Source organism: Pistacia vera, unplaced genomic scaffold (genome assembly GCF_008641045.1).
Source record: "Pistacia vera cultivar Batoury unplaced genomic scaffold, PisVer_v2 Contig276, whole genome shotgun sequence".
NCBI classification, from domain to species: Eukaryota; Viridiplantae; Streptophyta; class Magnoliopsida; order Sapindales; family Anacardiaceae; genus Pistacia; species Pistacia vera.
Window position 1 is genome coordinate 80897 of NW_022196086.1, and position 27751 is coordinate 108647.

Genomic DNA, 27751 nt, shown 5'->3' on the forward strand with positions numbered 1-27751 from the left:
CCGATTATGAGTATTTGAAACACTTGAAGGGCTACACAAGCGAAACAAAAGGCATGCGCATTGGTGGAGTTCATTGAGACGTTTCCATATGTCATCCTGTATAAGCAAGGTAAGGAGAATGTGGTCGCCAATGCACTTTCTTGCAGGTATGCATTACTATCCACACTTGATGCAAAATTGCTTGGTTTTGAGCACATTAAAAATTTATACGTTGATGACCACAAATTTTGTGAGGAATACCGGGCTTATGAGAAAATCGTTTGTAGTAAGTTCTTTAGGCTTGATGGATTCCTGTTTCGAGAGAATAAGTTATGCGTGCCTAATTGTTCATTGAGGGAGTTGTTAGTGTAGGAATCTCATGGTGGGGGATTAATGGGAAATTTTGGAGTTACAAAGACTTTAGTTGTTCTGCAGGAACACTTCTATTGGCCTTACATGAAAAGAGATGTTGAGAGAATTTGTGGTAGATGTGTCACATATAGGTAAGCTAAATCCAGAATGTGGTCCAACAGTTTGTATACTCCTTTACCAATTCCTAGTGAGCCTTGGATTGATATTTCAATGGACTTTGTGTTACGATTGCCTAAGACTAAATGTGAGAGAGATTCAATTTTTGTGGTTGTGGATAGATTTTCTAAGATGGCACATCTTATTCCATGTCACAAAACGGATGATGCCTCGCATGTTACTGATTTGTTCTTTAGAGAGATTGTGAGATTACATGGCATGCCTAGAACAATTGTTTTGGATAAAGATGCTAAGTTCTTGAGCTATTTTTGGAAGACTTTGTGGTGTAAGCTATTGTTTTCTACTAATTGGCATCCACAAACTGACGGTCAAATTGAAGTAGTAAATAAGACTTTTTCTATTTTATTGAGGGCAATCATTAAAAATAACATCAAAACATGGGAAGAATGCTTACCACATGTTGAGTTTGCTTATAACAAATCTGTTCATTCTGCTACTAAATTTTCACCATTTGAAATTGTGTATGGATTTAATCCTTTAACTCTATTGGATTTATCTCCTTTACCTTCGACTGAGCATGTTAATTTAGATGGCAAAAAGAAAGCTGACTTTGTCAAGCAAATTCGTGAGAAAGTAGGATTCAACATTGAGCGAAGAACGGAGCAGTATGCAAAACAAGCCAACAAGGGGTGTCACAAGCTGCGTTTTGAACTCGGAGATTGGGTTTGGCTGCATATGAGAAAAGAGAGATTTCTGGCGCAAAGATGTTCCAAATTGCTTCTAAGAGGAGATGGTCCTTTCCAAGTCCTAGAACGCATCAATGACAACACTTACAAGCTAGATTTAGCTGGTGAGTACAATGTAAGTGCTACTTTTAATGTTACTGATTTGACTCATTTTGATGTAGGTGATGATTTGAGAGCAAATCCTTTTCAAGAGGAGGGGAATTATGCAAATCATAGCACAACTTCAAGGGATTTAGTTCAAGTTCCAATTGGGCCAGTTACGAGAGCATGAGCAAGGAAGTTTAAAGATGTACTAAACCGACTGATTCAAGAGGCGTGGACTTAAGCAAATTCGTGGAGGCCCATTGAGCATAATCCACTTGAGCAACAAAGGTTAATCAATATGATTTAAGTTCTAGAAGAATTTGGCCAAGGCTAAGCTTAAATTGGCATGTTTAAGAATACTCCTTTTTTTGGGTCTGATTGTAAGGCTTGCATGCCATTTACTTTCATTTTAATTGTTTTTTACTTTTATGGGCGTGTATGGCTAATAACACAACCATTTAAAGCTCCCCACTTTCCTTTTCTATTTTAGGCATGTGATCAACCAATTAAAGGGTTGATTGTCTTTTTTTCTTTTAGGCAAGTAAGAGTTATTTCTTTACCAGATTTTAGCCTTAATTAGGATAACTATTTTAGGAATTTTCCTTGTAATGGTCAGCCTTTTAAATAGGCGTCTAATCAATGAAAAAGACAGATCATTATTCAAAAATTTGTGAGAGCATTTTCTCTACAGTTCTTTGAAGGACTATTCGAACTTATCAGGATTTTCCCATGGCGTTCACCAATGACTTATCAAACAGATTTCCACCACCGTTTGTGGCACCTTCCTTATACCGAGGTTCTTGTTTCGCAATAAACAACAGGTTGAGGTCATATATACCGAGGTTCTTGTTTGTCGTAAACAACGGGTCGAGCTTTGTCATCCAATTCTGATCGTAGAATGATCTTGGGTTCTTTTTGTTATTGTCGGATCTCGTTATTCTTGGTAGGATTCACACCACGTTGTACACCTTGAGCTCGAGTCGAGCCTTAGATGAGCTTTAGATGAGTCGAGTCGGCTTGCGAGCTACTTGACTCGTCTGACAACCCTAATCTCATGAACCTCTTACCATGAGAAACTTATCAATCAAATCTAGGTAAGTTATCAGTAATTAATGTTGGCCCATAAATTAATGCATGAACTATAAAGAACATTAGTTTGTTAGGTCAAATCCAGGTAAGGAGAACAGTAATTAGGAAGTTTATGCATTAATTTATGGGCTTGGTAGCTCAAATGCACCATAGAACATTAGTTTGCTGCAACACCTGACAGGTCTACCAAATCGCATGGTCGCCACGCACAGTACATGCAACAACTCCTCTTAACGAAACTCAAGTTAATTACAGCTATGACTAGGATTAAGCGTAATAATGTCCTGATACCTTCGATCGCCCAAAATCTATCAGGCCATCATTTTGCTGATGTACCGCCACTAACAACATCCATTACAACTCCTATAAATATCATGTTAAAACCTTGAAAAAGGGGGGATAGATTAAAAAAAAAAAAAAAAAAAAAGAGCGAGAGAGGGTAGTTTGATTTTGTTAGGCCACTTAAGTCTTTGAAATTTAGTCACTCATTCTGAAAAGAAATAGTGGACGTAGGCAAGATCTTTTGTTCGGCGGAACCACTTTAAAAGCTCGGCCCTTTTTTTTTTTTTTTTGCTATTATCAGTTAAGGTCACCATCAACTTCAATCTTGTCTTTACTACACGCACTTATCTTTGCTGATTCTCTAGAATCACGCACCCATCTTATTCAATTCCCCCTACGGTCAACTGAGTATCTCTGGTTGACACTTGTTCACGTCTCAACATTTTAGTCAGTATGGAATTTCGTATCAACGGAAATTAATCATGCTTTAGCAAAGTCAATCTCATGCATATGTATGAGTTATACATAAATTGCTACATTCGGTAAAAATAAATAAATAATATGATTAATCTGATCACATAATTTTAGTACAATAAAATAGAAGGATTAATGACACAATGTAAGATATCACTTATGAAATTTTACTATATACCACATAATAAATAAAGCTATAATTCATAATATAAACATTCTAACAAAATCATATATGTATTGAATATGTCCTCAAGTTAGGCCCTGATACCATAATCGACGGGAAAAAAAAAAAGTTTAACATAACATAATAAAAGGATTTCAAACCAAATCCCTTGATTATTCATTTAATCTTTTGTATTTATCCCTTAAAATTTATTAATCTTCATTTTATATTTATCATTTTCACCTCTTGTATCTATCTCTATTTCTTTCTTAATTATAGCATAAACATACTGCAAATAACAAAAAAAAAATACCATGATTACACTATTAGGATAATATTTATAGACCTGGGTTACATCACTAACTTTACTGAAAATCCATACCAAGATAGATAAGTGAATGATTATAATATTGCGATAATGTTTATGGACCTGGGTTACATAAGTATCCTAATGGTAGTCATAGATACCATAAATAGATTGATCTATGGTCTTTTTTGAATATGAAAAACTATATATACAAAAACTTCTTTTGTGATGACATCGTTCTTAGGTAAGTATTGTTAAGGTATGAGGCATCAGATTACTGTCAGACTTGTGTCAACATCTGACATATAAGTAAACTGGTTGACTGTAATATTAACTGGTTGACTATTCAAGTTGCCTAAAGTTCCGGGTACTAATGCAACAGCATAAAATATGGCTAATCAGTGGCAGGATGTACAAGCTGAGGTAAAATAGATTGGAGTAAGCAAATGCCAAGTACAGGAAGGCAGCAGACCAACATTGCAGAAAACAAATTTTTTATGTTCGAGATCAGGTGATGGTATTTCTGCGAAAAAGAAAGGTTTACTGTACGAACTTATAGCAAGTTGTAGCCTAAGAAGTATGGGTCTTATTGGATATTGAAGAAGATCAATGACAATGCATATGTTGTGGATTTGCTAATCATAATTAGACATGGCAAAACGGGTCTGGATCCGCGGGTCGGGTCGTACCTAGGTAAATAATATAGGGTACGGGTCAAGCCTTGTGAATCCATGAAATTGAGCCTAGCCCGACCCATTTTGCCAACGGGTGAGACGGGTGTACCCGCGGGTGCCCGTATTTAAAAAAAACTAAAATTAATAAAACAGAATCCTAAAATGAAATAAACAAAACGCAATCCCTAAAAAAATTTCACAAAACACCGATAAATTTTCCTCAGATCTCGCCTTCTCTGTTCAACAAACTAACCCACGCCACACCGGCCGTTGTTCCTCAGTTCTACCATCGTTCCCCAATTCCACTATCATTCCTTAGTTCAATCGGAAGTTGGTGTCTTCTTGCTGTGTTTGTTCTTTCTCTGTTGAGATAAAGTTTAATTCAATCTAAACACCTTTTCTCTCTCGACCATCGATTGCGACGTTCAACACTTTCCTACCAATACCATCTCAGATCTCTCTCCATCTGCAATAGATCATCTCTTCTCTCTTCTCTCTTCGATCAACCCTTCCTCATTCTCCGTCGCCGCTGGCCATTGCTGCTTAGGTAAGATTCTATCAAGCTAAATATGGATTGTTGCGTGTTCAGTTTGCCTTGAGTAGATTGAGAGCACACAAAAATTGATGTGATTCGGCCATAATGGTTTACACCCATTTCAATAAAACCTAAGTCCCCATTCTCAATCCCAAATCTCCTTCTGCGCAACACATCCTCAACAATTTGAAATCCAGGTTTTTTTATTTGATCGAAGATGAAATTTGTTTAGATTTGAGTTTGAGAGATTGTAGATGATGGTTAAGTATGTTGTGTATCATTTAGTTTTATCAGATAAAGGAAAGAGAAGATGATGATGAGTCTCCTCGCTAATGGTAAGGATGAAGGGAGTTTCATTTATGGCATAATTCATTTTCAATTAATTAAGTTGATCTTTGATTGTTATTGTGATGGTTATTGGATGCTGTGGAACAGGGATTTTGTGATTTCATACAAGAAATGGCTTTGATGATGGAAAGTGTGAATGCACAGGTATATATTTAATTAACATAAACAAACAAGAAGGATATTGCTAATCATGTTGCCATTTATTTTGTACAATATGTGACATGGTCTTTGCTGCAGATATTTGGAATCTGACATTTTAGAATTTTGTTTTGTTAGAAGGGATGCAGTTTGGGGGATCTTCAAGGATTATTAATGGACATGATGGGGGAGAACTGAGAAGAATGAATCGAATTTCAGAATGAGTGAAATACTTCTCAAACTGCTAGGAAGAAAAGTCGTGTCAGCTGAATTTGAACACCATTTCTCCATTTTAATCAAAATTTGAGATTTGTATCTCTGTTATTATGTTTAAATCTTGAAAGAGTGGGTTTAAGTTTGATTCTTTTGATGATGGGTTTAAATTTAAAGAATTTGGTTATGATTATGATGATAAGTTTTGTTCACAAAGTGATTTTCATTTTTCTAATGAGTAACTTTGTTTAAATGTTTTGTTTTGTTTGTTCATTATATTCTTTGTTCATTTAGGTTAGTAGCCATGTATTTGTGTTTATTGAATTGAATTTGGAGCAGTTGATTGTGGTGATTTGAATTGAATTTAGAGTAGTTGATTGTGGTGAATTGAATTGAATTTGGAGTAGTTGATTATGGGGGTGTAATTGTAAAAAATGAAAATTGTAAGAATTTTGGTATGTAACTGTCAAAATTGAAAACTTCTTTGAACGGTACGGGTACCATGGGTCCACCCATACCCGCATAGGGTAGGGCATGAGTCCAATATTTTGGACCCATTTAGATCGATTCGTTTTGGACACGTACTGGTTTGAACCCGACCTATACTGGCCCACCCGCCCATTTTGCTAGGTCTAATCACAATGAGAATTTCCAAATCGTTTAACGTGGCGGATATTTACCCATTTCACTATTCAAATGAGCCTTTATATCTGGATGTCCAAATTAACTCGAGGTCAAGTTTTTCTCAAGTAGAGGGGACTGACGTGGAACGTCTAACAGATAAATTCTTGTTGCGGACTGAGCGTTAAAAGCCTAAACGTGCTACCAAAAGATCCTAATTTGGGCATGTGCCCATTAAGCCCATTTCCATATTTTGGATTTAAGTTAATTATTTTGGATAATTATTATTTTGTATTTTCCATGACATTTCTTTTAAAACTTGAAGCCTATATAAAGACCTCTTTTTATTAAAGGACACAATTATTAGAAATAAAGAAATCTTTCTTCTCAAGTTTTGTATAAGTTTCTATGATTGAAACTTGTTATTAACCCTAAAGGTATAGTTGAGTTCTAACCTTTGTTTTTCACACTAGCTTGCTACGTTAGGACTCCCCACATCACTAGTGGCAGACCTAGGATTTTTGCCTATGGGGGCCCTGTTGCTCCGCCACTGTTTGCCAATCAACTAGTGAAAACATAAGAAAATAACATCCAATTCACAAGGAAACACAAGAAAATTTTTACGTGGAAAAACCTCTTCAATATGAGGAGATAAAAAAAATCACGAGAATCTAACAATCCACTTAAATCCAATATAATCAAAAGAGTTTACAATAACCACAAATCCACCAAAAATATTCTACACAAATTTAGAGTTCAATCATAACTCTAACAAAAGTAAAATACACAAAGGTTTACAAAGAGATGGATTACAATCACTCCAAATCCAGATCCAGACGTTAACATTCTAACTCAACCGTCTAGATTAAAAATCCACACATCCTCTGCGTATTGACCCAAAAATCAAGTTAGAATAGTATACCTAAAGATCTAAATAATATGAATATTGATTATTTAAAAATGAAAGCAAGTTAGAATAGTATACCTGAAGATGTTCAATTTAACACGATTTTCCGCTTCATTATGTTCTGAAAATGTTCAATGATATCTTCATTTTGAATTGTAGCAAAAACTTCCTTTTCAATGTAAACTACTAAGCAATTGTTCATCCACTCATCTCCCATTCGATTACGCAAAGTATTCTTAACAAGATTCATTGCAGAGAACACCCTTTCAACTGTTGCAGTAGCCACAGGCAAAACCAGTGCTAATTTAATAAGCAAGAAAACTTTGTCATAAGCAACATCCTTCTTAAACTCAACCATTTTTTTTGCAAGATCGGCAATCCCATCAACATGAGTGAAATTGGCATTGGTGCTAACATCCTCATAATAATTTTCAAGTTGATTATCGAGCAACCAAATATCGTGTTGAGGAAAATCGGCAGGATAGAACTTTGCAAACTCAAGTAATCTGTCTTTATTAAATGCAACAAAAGAGTTACTTGGATCAAGAGATGCCATACACTGAAGCAACCCCATATTTACTTCATCAAAACGATTATTGAGTTCTTCTTGAATGTTATCTAAAACTGTGTACATCAATTCCACCTTAAAATGATGTTTATTTGTAATTGGCGCAATCCCTTGTTTTGTCCTCCCAAAATTATCTTCCATGTTCTCCGGGATTGGTATGTCATTATCTTTACACAGATCATAAGCTTTTTTCAACAATATGTCGAAGCAAGTGTCTTCATTTCTCAATTTATGCAATCAACGCTTTGAAATTTGTACAAACTGCATGGCATTAAGAAGATCTTGATTTTTTCTTTGTAATGCTTGTGACAGTTCATATGTGATTCCCAATACTTTCTTCATCAAGAATAACAAAAAAACGAATTCAAAATTCTCCATGATTCGTAATAAACTCCTTGCTTGACTTTTGTTTTGCCAATCATCTCCTTCAATCTCAATCACTCTGAGCACACCAACAACAGAAGAAAATAAGTTTATGACACTATGAATTGTCCCTATGTGTGAACCCCAATGTGTATCTTCTGGTCGTTTAATAGTGCATTCTTGATTCAAACCGCGTCCCATCAGAATATCACTATTAGAAATCAAAGATATCACATATTCATACTGTTTATCACGTAGAAGATCTATGCGCTTGCAAGATACTACTACAGTGTTTGATAACATAGAAAGAGTTTGAAAAAATTCACCCAATGCTGAATGTTTACTTATAACTTTGACTAGCGCCAATTGGAGTTGATGAGAGAAACAATGAATGTAGAAAGCAAATTTATTTTCTCTCAATATCAAAGTCCTCAAACCATTGAACTCACCCCTCATATTGCTTGCTCCATCGTAACCTTGCCCCCGTAAACTTGTCCAACTCAATCCATACTTTACAAAAAAAGGCATCTATTGCAATTTTCAAAGACTTTGTAGAAGTATTCTTAACATGCACAATCCCAATAAAACGTTCAATAACACAATCTATTTTGTCTACATAGCGAAAAACAATAGCCATTTGTTCTTTCATTGCCACATCACGAGATTCATCAACTAGTAAAGAAAACAGTTGTTTATCTCTCACAATTTCTGCAATAATTTTCTTGGTCGTCAAATGAGCACAACCATTAGTTAGTTGCCTTTAGATTTTGGGGGCCATCATTTGATAATTTTTTGGAGCATTTCCCAGCACAACTTTCTTTATGTTGTCATTGTGATTGAATAGAAACTTCAATAGTTCCATAAAGTTACCTTAATTTTCAGATTCAACTGACTCGTTATGACCACGAAATGCTAATCCTTGATGTAAAAGGAATCTAATGCAATCAATTGATGCATTCAAGCGAATGCGATAGTCCAATTTGCCTTTTTTCGACACGCAAGCAAGATTTACATCGATGTGTTGCCTTTGGTTCATCAAATCAACACACTTGGTATGACATTGGTTATGAGTACTAGAATGATCACTAACATGTTTTTTCACATTTGCTTTATCTTTCCAGTTATTATATCCCTTATTCACAAAAACTTCACCACTTGCTTGGTCACCATAATCGGGTTTGAAAAGATAACAATTCAAACAGAAGATTGCATCTTTTGCCACACTATATTCCATCCAACTTGAACCTTCTTTGTACTACTATGATGTAAACCTACGCTTTTTATCTCCAAAAAGAGTGAAAGGAAAGTTATGATCTTTAAGTTGTCAAGGACCTTTCAACAAGTATGCTCTTCGAACTTCCTCTTTTTGTTTGTCAGTGCAATTTAGCTCGTTAATTGGTATCCTCAATCCCGGGTCAATTTCAAGCTCATCTAAAGTGAACACCCCGATTGAAGGTTGAGCTTCTTTTACTTGGTGTTGTTGTCACTGTTGTGGGGCTTCTTCTTCTTTTAATGGGGTTTGATTAACTTCAATATCAGTAGAGTCTCCATCAACAATTTTTGCTGGACTTTTCTTCAGTCTCTTGAAATAATTGGATATCATATTCTTATTTGTTAATGCTTTGGATTCTAAATCCAATAAACATATAATGAGTTAGAACATATAATGGGATCCCAAAAATAAGAGTCAAAGAGACTCCTATAATAATAAAAAAAAAAACTAATTAATTTAGTAACTGAATTAACTTTCTCTTGAATAAGATACATAAACAAACCATGATACATTTAAATACACGATACACGATACATAAGACATATTTTAATTTAACACACCATACATGATACATTTAAATATTTAATTGCATCCAATGAGAGATGGAGGCAGTTCGTTTTTATAGATTAGGCGCCCATAATTTGTGTGGTTTAGCAAGGAAGTTTTAAAAGTGATAATGATATTTCTTTTTCTCACATACAAACAAGAGCCAGGAAAAGAAAGATAATAGATAAAGATTTCTTTAACCTATTCTTTTCTCACCTCACTAAAACTTTTCACCCAAACCCAATACTCTAAAACTATAGGCGTTAATAAGATTATTAAAAAACAGTAGTTTGTCATTTTCTTGCATATTTTCCTGCAGTTTTCAATATAATTTTAACATCAATCTTACATAACATCAATCTTAAATATTCTTGTTAAATTATAGATTTAACCATCTAAGGAGTTTATTTAAACTTAAAACTTCAATATTTTAGTAGGCTAACCTTCAGCAGACGTGAGTGGGAGAAGTTGAGAGTGAGAATTTTTTAATTTTTGGTTGCAGACTTGCAGGTTGAACCTCAACCGTCACATGTAAAACTTTTACAGTAAAAGAGAAGTTGGGAATTAGGGAAGAAAAAGTGGAATATGAAAAAAGACAAATCCTACTTTTTCTCATTTTTTTAACTTTTACTTTTTTTTTTTAACCTTTACAATTTTTTTTTTTTTAAGTTGAGGGCAGGCCTGAGCTTTTCCTCAAAGGGCCTGGGTGTGATGTCACGTCACACTCCACATTAGTTAGGATATGGAGTCAGTTTGTAGAATCGGTAAGTGTACATTACCATAAACAATATAAAAATAATAGCGACAAACATGCATCCCAGATTGTTAATTGGTGACTCGCAATTTACTTCAATTATTTTAAATTATCATATCTTAATTAAGTCCTTTGTTATTCAAAAGTACAGTTGACATTATAGTAAAAGTTACCGAAGATTCTTCTAGAATCTAACACATTCTCATTGACAGTTGAAATTAAGCTAAGCCGATGGATGATTCTCAACTGGTTGAAATTGTTTATAATATTTAACCGATTGAAATTTCAGCATGACAGAAAAAAGGTAATGAGAACGCTTAAAAAGAGAGAAAAGTAAGACAGCAGAGTGCAACTCGACCTAAAACTATTAATCATTTGATTTGGTTATATGATTTTAGAAAAAAAAAAAAAAAAATGTATTGGGTTGGTGGTGGTTGGAAATTCATTGAACAAAAAGAATGTGTGTTTCGTGGATGCTTCATAATGATGCAACATTCTTTAAAAGTATTTGAGATGGAAGTAGATATAAAAATATTTGAACATCTATTGAACGTTAATCCTGAAACTTAATGAAAAAATATGCTGATCTAATGTGACACAAAATTACTAATTATTAACTTAAGGCTCTAATTTTATTATTCCAATTGATGCTTGGAACTAGTTAAAGCTCCTACTCCAACTACCCAATTTGTTTCTTTCTAAGAACAAAACTGAAAATTTTGGGATCATCACTCTGTTTGAGAAATGTATTTGTATTACGGTCCATGATCTAGATCCATCTAGAACGCAATACCTTAATTTCTCTGTTCTGTAATGAGTGGGTAGGAGAATTCTACACAATTATTAGGGTCAATATTTCAATGAAATAACTTGGCTGTATAAGTTACTTTTCTTTTCCCTAATATGGATTTTGGCCACTGGGTAATTTGATATTAATTAAACACTAAGAAAACATGTACATTAAGAATGGAAGCAACACGTTTAAATTTTTATTATTTTAGTTTTGCATGCCGATCACATGAACAAAGCAAACAAAGTTACAAAGATAACTATGGCACAGTATACTATGCAACTTTGTAAAAAACAAATGAAAATTGGAGCTCGATAGCTGGTCACTTCTACAGATCTCTGTTGAGTTATTGATCGATCTCAGCGCCCATTTCAGCTCATGACTTGCATACACAACACGGACAAAATCTTAAAGTTAATGGAGTTGCACTCAAGCTTTTCTGTTAAACTCTTGCTACAACACCATTTATTATAAAATATTAAAATTACATAGGTATATAATATATAAAAATATTCCATTGTCTATGTAACTATCAAATCAAACACGAGGTGCAGCTGCAGGAGCCAGAACTGGATCAGACAAGAATTTCACAGCTTGGGCGGGTCCTGCTGCAGTGAAACCAGAGCTTCGGATCTCTGACATTTCTCTTCTTACATTTTTTCCTCTTGCTTCACACAATTTGGGAAGAAACACACCTGACATTTAAAAAGTTCAACCTCACGTTAATGAGTTATATAGAACATAATGATAATAATTTTGATGAAAGTGTTAATGAATGTTACATACCTTCACCAGCAGCAAGGTTGAAGTAAAGATCGACGATGTTGGGACAGTTATCGTAGCACTGAGAGGAGCAGAGTTTTTGTGTGAACTTAGATTCGAGGAGGGAGTCGGAAGAGATGCCGAGAACTTTTCTGTCAAGGCCACAGTCAGAAATGCACTTGTCAGTTTCAATGTGGTTGTTTGATTTGTCGGCCTTAATTTCAGATGTTCCGCACGTGTAAGCTTCCTCCCCGCTCCTTTTCACACGCTTCTCTAGCACACAGCGGTTGCCCGACGATGATACCGCATACGCACATGTCTCTTGGTCAAGGTTTTCACATGTTATTTCTCCTGCAAAAATATCATCAACACTTATTCATAAAACTGTTTTGTTCACATGCATGTCCACTATTCTATAAATGAACGACCCAATTGTATTACTTTAGTGAAGAAAAAGCTTACCGAGAGTTCCTTGCACAAAGAAGGTAACTGCAAGGACGACTGCCAATGTCTTGAAGCCCAAATTAGATGCCATGATAACAGTTGTAGAATGAAGGACGAAGGCAAATTTTGGTAAATCGAAGGTATCGAAAGTTGGCAGCTGCAAGTACTGTGTGCTTGGAATGTGTGGGTGAAGATTCATGGATGGGTGAGAAGGGGGATTTATATTATTGCAATGCACACTGTAGCATAGAAAAATCAAATATTGTAATGGACTTTGTGGCAACATGCTGAATGGTGATTGGCGATTTCATACTTTAGACGTTAGTGAAGGTATGGTCCATTTGCAGACCCCACGATCACAAATTAGGGCCAAGGCAAGCGGTTGGTAGGTTTGAGTTTCTCTTCAAAATAAGTCATAATTTAGCACTCAGTCAATATGTCTCGCGCTATCAATGCCGACTGCCTGGTTTTTTCATGCACCTCGTGTTTGATAAAATTAACATGCACGTTCACTTGTCAGTTCGTTCATCATAAAAATATCCTCTTAGTGCTGCTCAATTTTCGGTTTCCAAATAGGGTTCTATTACAGTACTACTGCTGGACCAACGAAAATTTAACTTAGATAAATGAAAATCGGAAATATATTATGAATTAATTATTCATTGGTGCTGCACCATTAAAAAGATGACAAATGTTGTTTTTTTTATGCCGCTGATTACGGTTGATGGAGCAATGTTGAATGACGTTGCCGACTTTTCATTATTAATTTCTTAAGCTGCCGTAGACTCAAGTTTTGTCCCTCACTGATATTATTTCAATTCAAACAGAAGGCTCTAGTTTTTGGTTCAATGAAGGGTTCCAGGAAAGTTTGACGAAATAATGAAATTCTTAAGGTTTTGAGTTCTGACACAAGTCAAATTCAAATTCATAATAACAATTTTAGTGCTGTTTTCTAATTTTCTACATGCAATTATATAATTTGTTGAACCTGCCCTTTAATAATATCGAAACCATATACATTTTATATATGTGAAATAACCTCTATAGTTTTGGAACATTAATTAATATATCTATAATATAATTAGCTAGGGATCAATATTATTATTGAATACTATGCTTTCCAAGTCAATTAAATTATTAGAATGGCATCAACTAATTCTATTAATTGGATCTCACAATTGTACAACAGGTCTTAGGATAAAATCTCATTTATACTAGACTTGGACAGGGACCAGATTTTATGAGTAACATTACTAAGCACATGGTAGTTTGAAAATTTGTATGTTTCTAAAAAGTTTACAAATATTATTTTTCACGACGCAAAGAAATACGTACCAACAGAATGGTAGCTGGATGAGACATCTAGAAATGAATATTTACAACTACATAACATATGAACCCAAATAAGTTAAATTATTTTCATTTTTCTCAATAACATCCTACTCATACATTCTAAAGTTTTTAATTACTTATATGAAACACATTTTTTCAGTTTTTTGCTTCAAAAATTGACAGCTTCTCTGTCAAAATGCTTAAATATCTTGAAAACCCATAAATATTTTGGTTTCACCTGCAAGTTCAAAGATTGTGTTAACAACTCTAAAATATAAATCATTGTTAAAAATTTTAGATAAATATTTTATTTTATCTTAACTTTTAATGTTATATACATGTATTTTTTGCAATACATATAATTATTATTATAGGAGGAACGTTTCTTAAGACGGAACCTAGAAAAATATAAATTTATTACAATATAGAATTATTCTATTTATAACTTACTTAATTTGGACCATAATTTTTATAACTATGAAAGTTATTTTTATATAGAGCATGATTGTAGATGTTGACACATTACATTATTTGGGATCAAAATTGGAAGGTCAATTTTATACATATAATGTTATTATTATTTTTTTAATGTTACATTCTAATTTTTGAAATTATATTATTAGATTACTCATAAACAATAAAATGTAGATTCTCTCCTTTTTTTTTTTTTTTTTTTTTTTTTTTTTTTTTGTGTGTTTTCTTAATGAATTATTATTGATTAGATTATAAAATTGTAAGTTGAACTTAATACGACTCTCAAAAGTCTCGAAATTGTTAGAAGTTGTGGTCTAGTCTTCTTTTAATCATATTCCTACCGTAAACGTTGGATGGTGGTGAAGAAATTGAACACGACATATATTGATGGAGCCATAGCCATTTTTATGGTTTCGAGAAGCTACTTTTCTTCGGAACTGTGATCACGTTTAGAAGAAATAGTCAAGGAAAGCATGTATCTTTATAATTGAATTTTCACACTTTCTTATTCTTAGAGGTTAGAAGATGAAAGCAAAGTTGCTGGCTTTGTAACTACTTTTACTTTTGAATATCTCTTTCTTTATGCAATAATATATCAGGCTTAATTTGTCATGAATACATATATTTCTTCATAAATTCCACACATAAAATTGAGTAAATGATTGTTTTCTATATAAATAAATTATGAATTTACATGATAAATTGATGAAAAACCTTTTAGGAGAATTAGGTATGTAGACGTTTTAGTGTAATATTATATTTAATTTTAAAATGATAAAAAGTTATGTAAGGAACTGAGCTAAGGTGATATTAAACAGTAATTTTGTTTCTGTGGAAAGTAAAAAAAAAATATTAGATTACGTCGGCTTTTCTTCACCGTGATTTGCGGGGAGAAGTTGAAAGTGATGTTCTGTTAATTGAGAATTAGAATTTAAGCATAGCTGCGGTGGAGAGTTTTTTAATTAATTAATATTCATTCCGTTGAACTTTCGTCAAATTTAGGCCGTTCCCAAATTTCAGGGCCAAATTTGCTAATTCTTGGGATTCCTGCTCTCAGTCTTGACACATCTTACCATATTAGATTTCGAAGTCATCATTCTTTCTTTCTTTCTTTGACCTTAGAAAGCCATTGGGTTAACTAAATGAGAATATTTATTTAGTGGCGTTTGGTTGGGCTATTAAGATCATCGGTATATATTTTTTAATCTTATTTTAAGATTACTGTATAATCTTATTGTATTTTAATTTTATCTTTCCTTAATAACAATTTGGACATAAATGCTCTCCTATTGATGTTAATAATAATAACCCACTTATTGAATAATTTCTTTAACCTCATTAATTAATTATTTGGACAAAAATGGTATATAGATGGATAGATAGATAATACTTGTAAGGATATTTCATAAAAATAATATGTTTTGTAATTACTGTGTCTATCCATTTATCTCTATATACTATAATCTTGTAAAGGGTATTTCAGTAAAATAATATCTAAGTATTTTGCAATTATTATCAACTATACATTAATCATTTATTAGCCCACACAAACTAAACACAATAATATTTATTCCATTAATTTTAAAGGTTATCTTCTTACTGATAATCCTATCATTTTAGTAATAAAACATTGTTGAAATTATGAGTTCATTATGTCATTTTTATCCTTTCTTTTGTAATTTTTTTAATTAAAAATACCAAAAAACGTTTTTTAAGAATTCGAAACAAAAAAAAGAACTCTCTTTAATCTTAATAAAGAAATCTAAAAGAGAATATTTATGCTCTTTATTCTCATTTTTAGAATTTATATTTTAAAGAAATATGTTAAATTAACGAATTTTCATATCTTAACACATAATTTATTTATTTTTGTTTTATTTGTTAAATTCATTTCCCAAAAACTTGAAAAACAGTATCAGGCACGCATTTCATTTATATGAATAGTGAATAATCACATATGAATTTTGTTCGACTCTTACCATGTAGGATCAGAGCAATATTGCCAAGCCAAAATGGTCATTGGCCGTCATGGTTTTTGCCTTAGGGTCATTGGGTCAAGGATCACCTTTATTGACTCTTAAAATTAATCTTGTTTTTAAGTTTTACCTCTCTTAAGCGATGTTTAGCATGCTATATTTCTTTCAAATTGTACTCGACTATACTATATGTATTAAGTAGTAGACAAGATAATCATACGCATTAATACCTTACAATGACAAATTAGCATACACATGAGAATTGTGTTCATAAGAAGTTTGGGTGACTATAATGATTACCCAGGTGGTTAGATAGTTGAGTTTTTTCAATGATGTCAACATTACACTCGAAGTTTGTATCGTTTTGAAGCGTTCAAACCACAAATTGTTCATTACAGCCAACGTACTAATTCAAATCTACAATGATGGTAAAACTCGAATAGAGATGTCAAATGTGGTGCTGTGCTAATTCAAATCTATAGTGACAGCGGAACTTAGGGTCTCAAACAGATATGTCAATTGTTGTTATACTAATTTAAAATCTAATGATTAGGAACCTGGCTCGGCCCGATTGGTTGAATTTGTTCAATCGTGACCTGCTGCCTTTACCGGATTGGGTTACAAATTTTTCTGTTTATCCAAAACCCTAGAAATTAATACATCAATCCGTAAACAATTGAAGGCTGGAATGTTAGGGTTTTTGAAAAGGAATGGTCGATGAGTGGAATGGTGGTAACGACGTCGATTTTCGAGGAGTGAATCAACCAGCAATCGCAAAACAATTTCATTGGAAAAAGCCCGTTGTCGCCGGCGATTGGGGAGGGGAACAGGGGAGGGGTGAGTTGGGTTTTGGTTAGGAGGCTGAGCGAAGTGTTTTCGTAGTAATGGGGGACTTACATGTAATTTTTATGAGTGGTTTTGTTAGATTTTAAACCTTTGGATACCGATTTGACCCACTTGTCAAACTGCTCGACCCATGACCCAATGGCCTGGCCGGTCATTGCATGGTTTGGGTTTCTAATCACTGGTCAAATCTACAACGATAGCAGACTCAAACAAATGTATCAATTGTTATCATACTAATCCAAATTTATAGTGACAACAAACTCATAATATAAGTCAAATATTGTGTTTTCCATTTTTATTTTTACAAGCTATGTACTAACTACAATAAATTATAAGGGTCTTCAAAATAACCGATCGAAACTAGAACCAGCAGGTACTCGGGGTTTGGTTTCGGTTCCTACCCGAAACTGACCATCAATGGGTAGGTTCTGGTTTCAAAAATTTGGCATCGACACTGTGTAGTTTCGGTTTGGGATCCTGCAGTTAAGAGCTAGAACCGGAACCGGGAACCACAACCATCTTTGTTAATTTGTATAGATTATGCTGTTGAATACTTAGTTCTTTTGTACGTGTTATTAACGGCAACAATCTCTTTGTTTTGATCATTGAGCTAGGAAAAAGAAGCATGTAAATAATACTTTTATTTATTGATAGCGTAATATCACATAAACATTACATATGTAAACATTATATGCACTTTAAATTCTTTTGAAATTGAATTTGTGATTTTTCAACGAATTATTGTAATTTGTAATGTGAAATTCTTAGTTTCCATAAAGTTGAATTGGAGTTGGAACGCCTGAAGGCTTTATAATGTATTTGTAATTTTATTTTTTTGTTAACAAATGCTAGGTGGGGGGTATTTGTAATTTTTAAGGGTTTTTTGTCATTTTAAAAACTTTTGGAGGGTAAATAAAATTTTCTAGGGTACCTAGAACTGGAACCGCTGTTACAAATTTTGGTTCTGGGCACTTAGGAACTAAAACCATCGATTTCGGTTCTGGTTCCAAATTTTAGGAATCTTTGATTCTGATTTCGATTCCTACTTCGGTTCAAATTCTTTCAAAAAATATAGAGTATTCGAAACTGATCATCCCAAATAGATTATCTTTTAAAGCAAAAATATTATTAATATAGATGAAATATCATATAGGGTTTTTCTCTGGAAAAAATAAAATTATAGCGAGGATGCTTGTATACTTTTGTACAACTCAATTTAGCAGCACCTAGCTACCATTCTACCTATTATTAATGATTGTGTTGTATGTCGTACTTTTATTAGTACAATGTATTCTACAATATAATGTGGATGTGTTTAATGCACATCATCGAATAACATTGCATTTTAATATATAATATTATACGAAATGTTGTATGATATTTGGTAGAACATTGTACTGTATTATTTTTATATTATGCTATATTCGGTGTATTTCATAATGTTATTTTTGTTCTCTGACTAACAAAAATCCATTTTATTAAACAATGTATATTTTGATCAGGCTACTTACTGGCCATATCGGTCAACGAAGTCAAATGTGATGAACGTCAGTCAAACATTAGTCAAGCTATCAACGATCGTTAACATTATTGACCTGTGTGATTAGCGTTGATAGGCCAGTGCTATTTAATATAAAATATTAAAGTAATTGCAGTGTTTATTGTTTAATATTATTGCTAAGCAATATTTTAAACTACTAACATGGCTTTAGTAAGCATATATAGTAATTTAGATTATTACTTATTTTAAACTTGGTATTATTTATACAATACAGTTTTGTTATTTTTTTTATTTAGTGTCAAACATGCCTATAGGTTTCATTACAAAAAGTAAATACCAAAATTCGACATTAATGATAATGTAATAATTTTAGTGGTGTAATTACAATAAATAATTAATAGGGATTGATAAAAAGAAAAGAAAGAAAACTGAATATAAGCTGAAATGAGAATATTTCTCTCAATTGAGTTGTGTACAAATACGAGGAGAATGTTTTATTTATAGGCACTCATGACCAGCCTCCCTCCCCAATATCCATAAGAGCAAGCCAAAGAGTAAAACATGTGTTAATCACTCACGTTGACACTGGTGGCTAAGCCACCATTTAATACAATAAACACCCCTTTTTAGTTACTGATTATTGTTTTATCTTTCATTCCATTTCCATACCCCTTTTTAAGAGATCACTTAAAGCGAGCTGCCAAGATATTGAGAGGAAATGTAGGCTACATTGCCATGCGGGCAAAGTTAGGAAATTTATTCTGAAGTTAAAATGTAAATTTCGATAATGAGGTGGCCACACAAAAACTAGAAAGCTACATATGGGGGGCCAAAGTTTAAGCTAAAAACCATGGAAGCAAAAAAATAAAATAAAATTTGTAGGGACTAAATTGATCATTCCCTATTTAATTTTGTAGGCAATTTTGGAAATTGCATTTACAAGGGTTAAGTGTTAAGTTCACCAACTAAGGGGGCCAAAAAAAAGCTTTAATATTTAGAGAGAAAATTACGTATTTCTAATAAATTCTAACAATTTATGTGCGTCCACAAAACTCCGTCCTAATGGCATGTAGTGCCATTCTTGGAGATTTCTTGAACTCATTTTCTAGTTTGCTATTTCTTTTGGATACAGAACTGCCTTTTATATGGAGCTTTAGTTGTGTAAAAGTGTTAGAATTTTCGCATTATGGTCCTACACTTTAATATAATTACATTAGGTCCTACACTTTTATGCGTGAGTGGACTGATGTGGTCATACGGTTGTTCTCTTCTCTTGGGTAGTTGTCTTTGATGGAAAGACAACTGCGTATTAAAAGGAGACTTTACAGGTCCCCATTAGACGCAATTTTTTTTTTTTTTAGATTCAAAACCATCACTCAAAATTGCAGTCAGGGAAGATCTTGTATTTTAGGAGCAAGAAGATTAAACAACAATTGCATGGCTGGGGGTTTGTCATTTACTTCCGCATATATTCCATGGAGATTTTATGTTGAAACTGATTGTATTATCAACTTTTATATGAATATGGATATGAATGTATTTTAGATTTGGTATCAGAGCATTGTTTGAATCTCTGCCTAGCATGAAAATGTTGTTGCAAATCTAAAAATATTGCATAAAATTGAGATTTTTTCATTAAAACCCGTACTGTAAATCAAGCTAACTTTATTAAAATAGAATCTATTTTTGATTTGGATGTCATTGGAATCCTTGTTAAAAAGCTTTTCAACGGTATATTATGGTCAAAATGAGTTCTGGATGCAAAGTTATGCTAATTAAAATTTGGTTAAAATTATTATTTTAGTGTTTTCGGAAGCCATTTACGCATCGATTTAGACGAAATTGTCATTTGGGATGTCACCGTATAGGTTATATGTCCACATTCAAGTTTCCCCTTTAAAATGCTAAAAAATGGCCAGAACAGCCTATAAAACTGCAAAAACTGGGTAAAGTTTGCAGAAACAGGTCAGAAATACCGACCTAATAGGATAAATGGGTTCAAATTGACCCATCAAAGGCAACAATCAAAACAGTCAACGACCCAATCAAACCAGTCTAAAACCCGATGGTCAACCCGACCCGGTCACGGTCCACCGTCAATGGTTCAGATTGTCCAATGGACCAAACCGGGTCACCCGATCGGGTCAAATGGGTCAACCGCCCCATGTCCAGGCCCGGTGCATGTTGGCGTGTGAAGAGCTTTGCTTGCGTCAGGCGCGTGAGGATCTGTGCTTAGGCCGTGGGAATGTGTGCTGCTTTCTGGCGGCGCGTGAAGGAGCGTGGGGCACGTGGTTTAGTCACGGAGGCATGTGGAAGTTGGTGACAGCTTGTATGATGGTTTTTTATGTCATATTGCTTTGTTATGCATAATAATGTGTTTATTGTATTGATTTTGTTATATTATAAATTCATGTTATAAATTATTTGATGTTTTATGATCGTATATATTTAATTATTAGAGTAGCCGCAACATCTAAATTATGATAATATAACATTAAGTAATATTATTTATGATCTATTAAGGTTATAACATCGTTTTGTGGTTAATCATATTAATGTAATCATTTTACCCACAGAAATGTTATATTTTCATGATTAATTAGGGATGAAATAGAAATTATTCTTATTTCTTAATTAGCCCATATGTAATTATGAAATATTAATAATTTCTAGTTTCATCATAAGGATAATGAATCATAATATGTAATGTCTTTACCTATAGGGAGATTTTATGATATTCGATTCATTTATGATTTATTATTTGTTTTACATTGGTAAACTTATAATTGTTATTGATGGTTTATGCCTCAAATTTATTTAGTAAGCATGTCTATTGATATACCTCAGTTGATCAACTTTAATGATGGTTAGGATAAGGTTCCTAGTTTAAAATGGTGATAACTACAATCCTAGAGGAGTTTGTCCTTCTTCATTTAGGTGCATTGATCTTGATATGCTCTTCGTAAGGAAAAGCCACCTACACCTACAGATACTAGCTCTCAAGCTGAATTGCTTTTATGAACGGTGGGAGCGATCCAACCGTTTAAGCATGATGTTTATCAAATCTCACATTACGATATATTCATGGGTCGATACCGCATGTTGAAAATGTCAAGGATCTGATGGAGGTAATTCATGCACAGTTGGAAACCTCAGACAAGGCATTAGGTAGCACCCTAATGATTAGATTGCCATCATGAAGTTTACTAGTATTAAGGAGTCCGTGAGCATATTAGAAAATGCAGACATCGCTGCTCAGTTGAGATCCCTTCAGATGTGATTAATGATGATTTTTTTGGTGCATTATGTCCTGAACTCTCTCTCGTCTCATTATACTCCTTTCAGATATATTATAACACACAGAGATAAATGGTCAATCAATGAGCTTTTGACCATGTGTGTTTCAGGAAGAGGAGAGACTGCTTCAAGAAGTGAATGAACTGCACATCTGGTGACAGGAAATGTCAAGTACACTTCAAACAAGAATAAGAAGTGGAAGGAAAGGCAAGCTGCATGAGTTATGAGCAAAGGTAATAAGACAATATCAAGTTTTTCTTCTGTAAAAAAGGGATACATGAAGAAGGTTTGTCCTAAGAGGAAGACCTGGCTTAACAAGAAGGTAACCTCTTATCTCTGTGTGTTATGAATCTAATATGATTTGTGTTTCACATAATGATTGTGGATTATTCTGATTCTACAATCCATGTTTCTAGTACCATACAGGTTTTGTGAATCAAAGGAAGCCATTGGAAGTGAATGCAGCATCTATTCAGGAAAGGATGCCTTCACGTGTTGAAGAGTTTAAGTACTAATTATGTTTTGGATTTGAACGAACCTTTTATATTCCTAGTTTTTCTAGGATTTATTTCAGTTTCTAAACTTGTACCTTGTGGATACTCTTTCAACTTTTATGGTAGTTCTTTTAATTTTTAAGAACTCATCTATTGTTGGAAATGGTACTTTGTTGTTATGATTTGTTAAAATTCATTTAAGTGATACTGTTCCTTATAGTCTTATGACCACATGCACACTGGTATGAAACGTACTATTATTATGACAACTCTTCCTTTTGTGGCATAGAGATTAGGGCACATCTCATTGATAGATTAAAAGTTGGTAAATGCTGGAGTTCTTGAAACTCTTGACTTTACTGACTTTGATACTTGTATTAACTGCATTAAGGGAAAGCAGACTAACAGATCCAAGAAGGGTGCCAGAAGAGTTCTAACTTTTAGAAATCATACATACATATTTGTTTGCCCTGACATGAGCTCTGGTTAGAAATAGTTCATCACCTTTATTGATATTACTTACGATATATGTATCTCTATATCGTTTATCACAGAAAGCGTTGGATGCTTTCAAAATATATAAGCTAAAATAGAGAAACAATGTGGAAAACAAATTAAGATCGTGAGATCTGATAGAGGTGGTGAATATTATGGTAGATACCTGGTACAGGACAAGCACTTAGTCCATTTGCTAAATTTCTTCAAGAGCAAGGTATTGTGGCTCAGTACCCTTGCTTGGCAACACCATCTCAGAATGGTGTAGCAGAACGAGAAATAGAACATTATGGATATCGTACGGAGTATGCTGAGTAACCAAACTTCCTCAGTCTTTGTGGATTGAAGCTCTCAAAACTGCCGTATTATTAACCAGTTCCAACTAAGGCGGTTCCCAAAACGCCATTCGAATATATGGAAGGGTGGAAACCAGTTTAAGTCATTTAACATCTGAGTTGCCCAGTTGAAGTTAGAGTTTATAATCCACAAGAACGGAAGTTAGATCCTAGGACTATTAGTGCATATTTTATTGGATATGCGGAAAATCCAAGAGATATAAGTTTTATTGTCCTAACCATTCCAGTAGAATTGTTGAATCAAGAAATGTCAAATTTCTTGAAAATGATGTGGTCGGTGGAGTGATCAATCAGAGCTCAATCCTTGAAAATTGATGTTTTAGACAATACTCCTACATTAAGTAAAAGATTGGTTGTCATCCAAACAGGTGAATAATGAGGAACCACTCAATCAAAATCCACATTCTGATGAGTTGTTTTAGAAGATCATTTTGAACAACCTCCGCTACAGGATAACCATTGTGCAATAGTCTCAACAGAGACTGTTGATACAACATTAGGAGACTACTAGAACAAAGAGATCAGCAATTCCTACTGATTATGAAGTGTATATGCAAGAGTCTGACTATGACATAGGTATTGAGGATGATCCAGACACGTTTTTACAAGCTATGAACATTAGTAAATCTGAGTTGTGGAATAATGTAATAGATGATGAATTCTATGGCGGATAATGAAGTTTGGGACCTTGTTGTTTGCCTTCTGGAAAGAAACCTATTGGTTGTAAATGGGTATCTAAACAAAAAGGATTCATTAGGCAACATTAGAGATACAAGGCTAGACTTATGCCAAAGGGGTTCATGCAAAGGAGGATAATTATAAGAAACATTTTCTCCAGTTCTCAAAAGGATTCCTTTCGTTATATATGACATTAGTTGCCCATTTCAATTTAGATTTACATCAAATGGATGTGAAAACAACTTTTCTCAATGGATGTGGAGGAAGAGGTTTATATGAAACAACCTGATGGGTTTATTTCAAGTGATGGTGAGCATTGTTTTGCAAGCTTAAGAAGTCCATTTATGGACTTAAACAAGCCTCCCGACATGGTATTAAGATTTCACACTGTTATCTCTTCTTTGGTTTTGTAGAGAATGTCATGGATCAGTGTATATACCACAAGGTCGTGGATAAAACATCTTCTTTTGTATTGTAGATGATATTCTACTTGCGACCAATGATTTGGGTTTGCTACATGATGTGAAACAATTTCTCTCTCAACATTTTAGTATGAAGGATAGGGTGAGGCGTCTTATGTCATGGCATTAAGATTCATAGGGACAGGTCTCAACATATTTTGGGACTATCTCAGGAAGCCTTATTAATAAAATTCTTGAGAGATTTAGGATGAAAGATGTGTCACCCAATGTTGCACCCTTGTTAAGGGTGACAGGTTCATCTATCTGAACCAATGTCCTACACTGAGATTAAAAATGAACAAATGAAAACTATTCCTTATGCTTCAGCTGTTAGCCTAATGTATGCTTAAGTCTGTACTAGACCTGACATTGCTTTGCAGTTGGCATTTAGGAAGATATCAGTAATCCAGGTTTGGATCATTGGAGAGCTGCAAGAAGGTCAGGTATCTTCAAAGAACTAAAGGTTTCATGCTTACTTATAGACGTCCGACATTTTAGAAGTTGGCGTATTTCAGACTCAAACTTTGCTGGCTGCGTTGATTCTCGAAATCAACATCTAGTATGTTTTTATGCTAGCCGGAGGTGCATATCTTTGAGAATGCCAAACAATCTTTATTGCCACTTCTACCATGGAAGCTGAGTTTGTTTCCTGTTTTGTGCACTACCCAGGTATTTGTTGAAGTTTCATTTCTGGGCTTGGAGTTGTTGAGTCTATCTCTAGGCAATAAATCTATATTGTGACAATTCAGCTGCTGTATTCTTTGCTAAAAATAATAAGGTGGAAGTCAGTAAACCATCGATATTAAGTACTTAGCAATAAGGAGCACGTTAAAGCCAAAGAAGTGCTCATTGAACACATACATACCGCAGATGATTGCTGATCCTCTACAAAGGTATGCCACCAAAGACGTTCAAGGATCATGGTTGTTCAAATGGGACTTGTCCCTTGTCACTATGAGAGGTAATACTTTCATTGTCTGAAACTTGTAATTTCGTTTTGTTCTATTTAAAGTTGTATACTTTTGGTTGGAGACAAACAAACATTCTAGAGGACCTGGAATAAACATTTGAGTTTTGTTCATAAAGTGTATTCACATTTAAGCGTTATTTAGAAGAGAAAAATTGCATTGTAATACGGAAGGTAATACTTGTTTTAAAGGACTTATCGCTATGATTCATGTAATTTTTCCTCTTTCTAATTGAACATACCGCATATACATCTCTTGTATTCTGGATTATATGATAAAAGTTTGGACCAAGTGGGAGAATGTAGACTTTTTGCATATATGGGTACACTTTTAATATAATTACATTATGGTCCTACACTTTTATGCTGATGTGGACTGATGTGGTCATACGGTTGTGTCTCTTCTCTTGGGCAGTTGTCTTTGATGGAAAGACAACTGCGTATTAAAAGGAGACTTTACAGGTCCCCATTAGACACATTTTTTTTTTTTTTAGATTCAAAACCATCACTCTAAAATTGCAGTCAGTGGAAGATCCTGTATTTTGAAGGAGCAAGAAGATTAAAAACAATTGCTATGGCTGGAGGTTTGTCATTTACTTTCGCATATATTTCATGGAGATTTTATGTTGAAATTGATTGTATTATCAACTTTTGTATGAATATTGGAATATGAATGTATTTTACAAAAGACTATATAAACATTTTGGTTGGAATGTGATTTAGGGTCACTTTGGGGTTATTGTAGCTTTTTTTATAATCACTTATTTCATAATCTATAATCTAAAAAGTGTTTAATAAATTAAATTGAAAAGTGATTATACAACAAGTTGATTATGAAATAATTTGTTTTATAATAAGATTCTCAAAGTAGGTTTTGTAGCTTTTAGATTACAAAAAAACAAGATTAACTTAAATTTTATTTTATTTTTTCTATGAATCATTTTTAATATAATAAAAATTAAAATTAAAAATCTTAATTGAATTAAAAAATTTAGAATGTTGGAAACCTAAAATCCTGGTCGACAGAGTAGCTGGCCGAAAACCGTTGTCAATGACTAATGAAGTTGTCGGCCACTGGCACCATCAAGATTGTCAAGAGGCGACCTACATGATTGTACCAACTTATAAGGTGTCACTGGCATAGTTTGAGCAAGAAGTTTACGAAGTTCGGTCGAAACTTTGCTAGCTTCCTGCTACAAAACTTAACAGTTGACGGCTAATGTGTTGACATGACTAGTTAGATTGCCTCTTGGTGATCATGATGGTGCCGGTGGTGTCGTTAGACGTGCATCCGACTACTCCACCAGTCACCGATAGTGGTTTCTAGCCGACATATAGCTGCCCAAGATTTAATTATTTTTTTCTTATGTTTTAACCTTTTTATTTTGAAATATTGTTATTTATATATATTCTAAAAACTAAAAGAACTTATTAATTATAAAATTATTTTTGTAAGTTTACACATGCTAAAATCACTTCTTCTTTTTTTAAAAGCAAAAGTAATTTTAAAAAGGATTATTATTCCACACCTCCCCTGATTTTTCAGTTTTAGTCAGTTAGTACCTTGACCTCCTTTCACATTTGAAGAATTATCTATACCTCCTAGGGGTGAGCACGGGTAGTGGGTAGAACCGGAACCGGGGGTAAGAACCGGAACCTACCCAGAACCTGCACTGTGCAAGTAGGTTCCGGTTCCAATTTTTTGGAACCGCTACTGTGCGGTTCCGGTTCTTGCATGTGGAGGAACCGGAACTGGAACCTGTAAAAAGGGTACCCTGTTTAAAACCTGTAGGCGGTATCCGGTTTGGAACCTGTTTTGGAACCTGTTTGGAACCTATTTTGGAACCTGTTTGGAACCTGTTTTGGAACCTATTTGGAACCTATTTGGAACCTTCTTTGGAACCTGTTTTGAAACCTGTTTTTGGAACCTATTTTGGAACCTGGACTATAATAAAATATTTGTGAAATGTAAATAATGGGGGAGTTTCTATTATTTTACATATAAAAAAATTTAAAATAGAAAAAGTTAAATTTTTAGAATAACCTAATTAAATAAATATACGAATACAATTATACTTATTACATATAAATTACACCNAATATTATAAATATTAAAGTTAATTGACAGTGTTTATTTGTTTAATATTATTGCTAAGCAAAGTTATTTTAACTACTAACATGGCTTTAGTAAGCATATTATGTAATTTAGAATATATTACATTATTTTAAACTTGGTATTATTTAATACAATACAGTTTTGTTACCATACACTGTATTTTATTATTTAGTGTCAAACATGCCCTATAATTTTTCATTACAAGAAAG

At 33.6% G+C, this 27751-nt stretch overlaps 1 protein-coding gene across 1 annotated transcript; it reads right to left on the reverse strand.

Moving 5' to 3' along the window:
- Window positions 1-11536: 11536 nt before the first annotated feature.
- Window positions 11537-12749, reverse strand: LOC116133826. Its single transcript, XM_031419511.1, has 3 exons — window positions 12568-12749; window positions 12130-12456; window positions 11537-12038 (listed from the first exon to the last, which is right to left on the reverse strand). The coding sequence occupies exons 1-3, from the start codon at window positions 12746-12748 to the stop codon at window positions 11881-11883; spliced, it is 666 nt and encodes a 221-aa protein (XP_031275371.1). The 5' UTR covers window position 12749; the 3' UTR covers window positions 11537-11880.
- Between the last annotated feature and the right edge of the window lie 15002 nt (window positions 12750-27751).

Excerpts from the sequence above, each read along its gene's own strand:
- LOC116133826 (XM_031419511.1), bottom strand. The coding sequence starts at position 12,748 with ATGAATCTTCACCCACACATTCCAAGCACACAGTACTTGCAGCTGCCA. Across the intron at positions 12,457-12,567 it reads CTTTGTGCAAGGAACTCTCG|GAGAAATAACATGTGAAAAC; the intron begins GTAAGCTTTTTC and ends ATATTTTTGCAG. Across the intron at positions 12,039-12,129 it reads CAACCTTGCTGCTGGTGAAG|GTGTGTTTCTTCCCAAATTG; the intron begins GTATGTAACATT and ends TTTAAATGTCAG.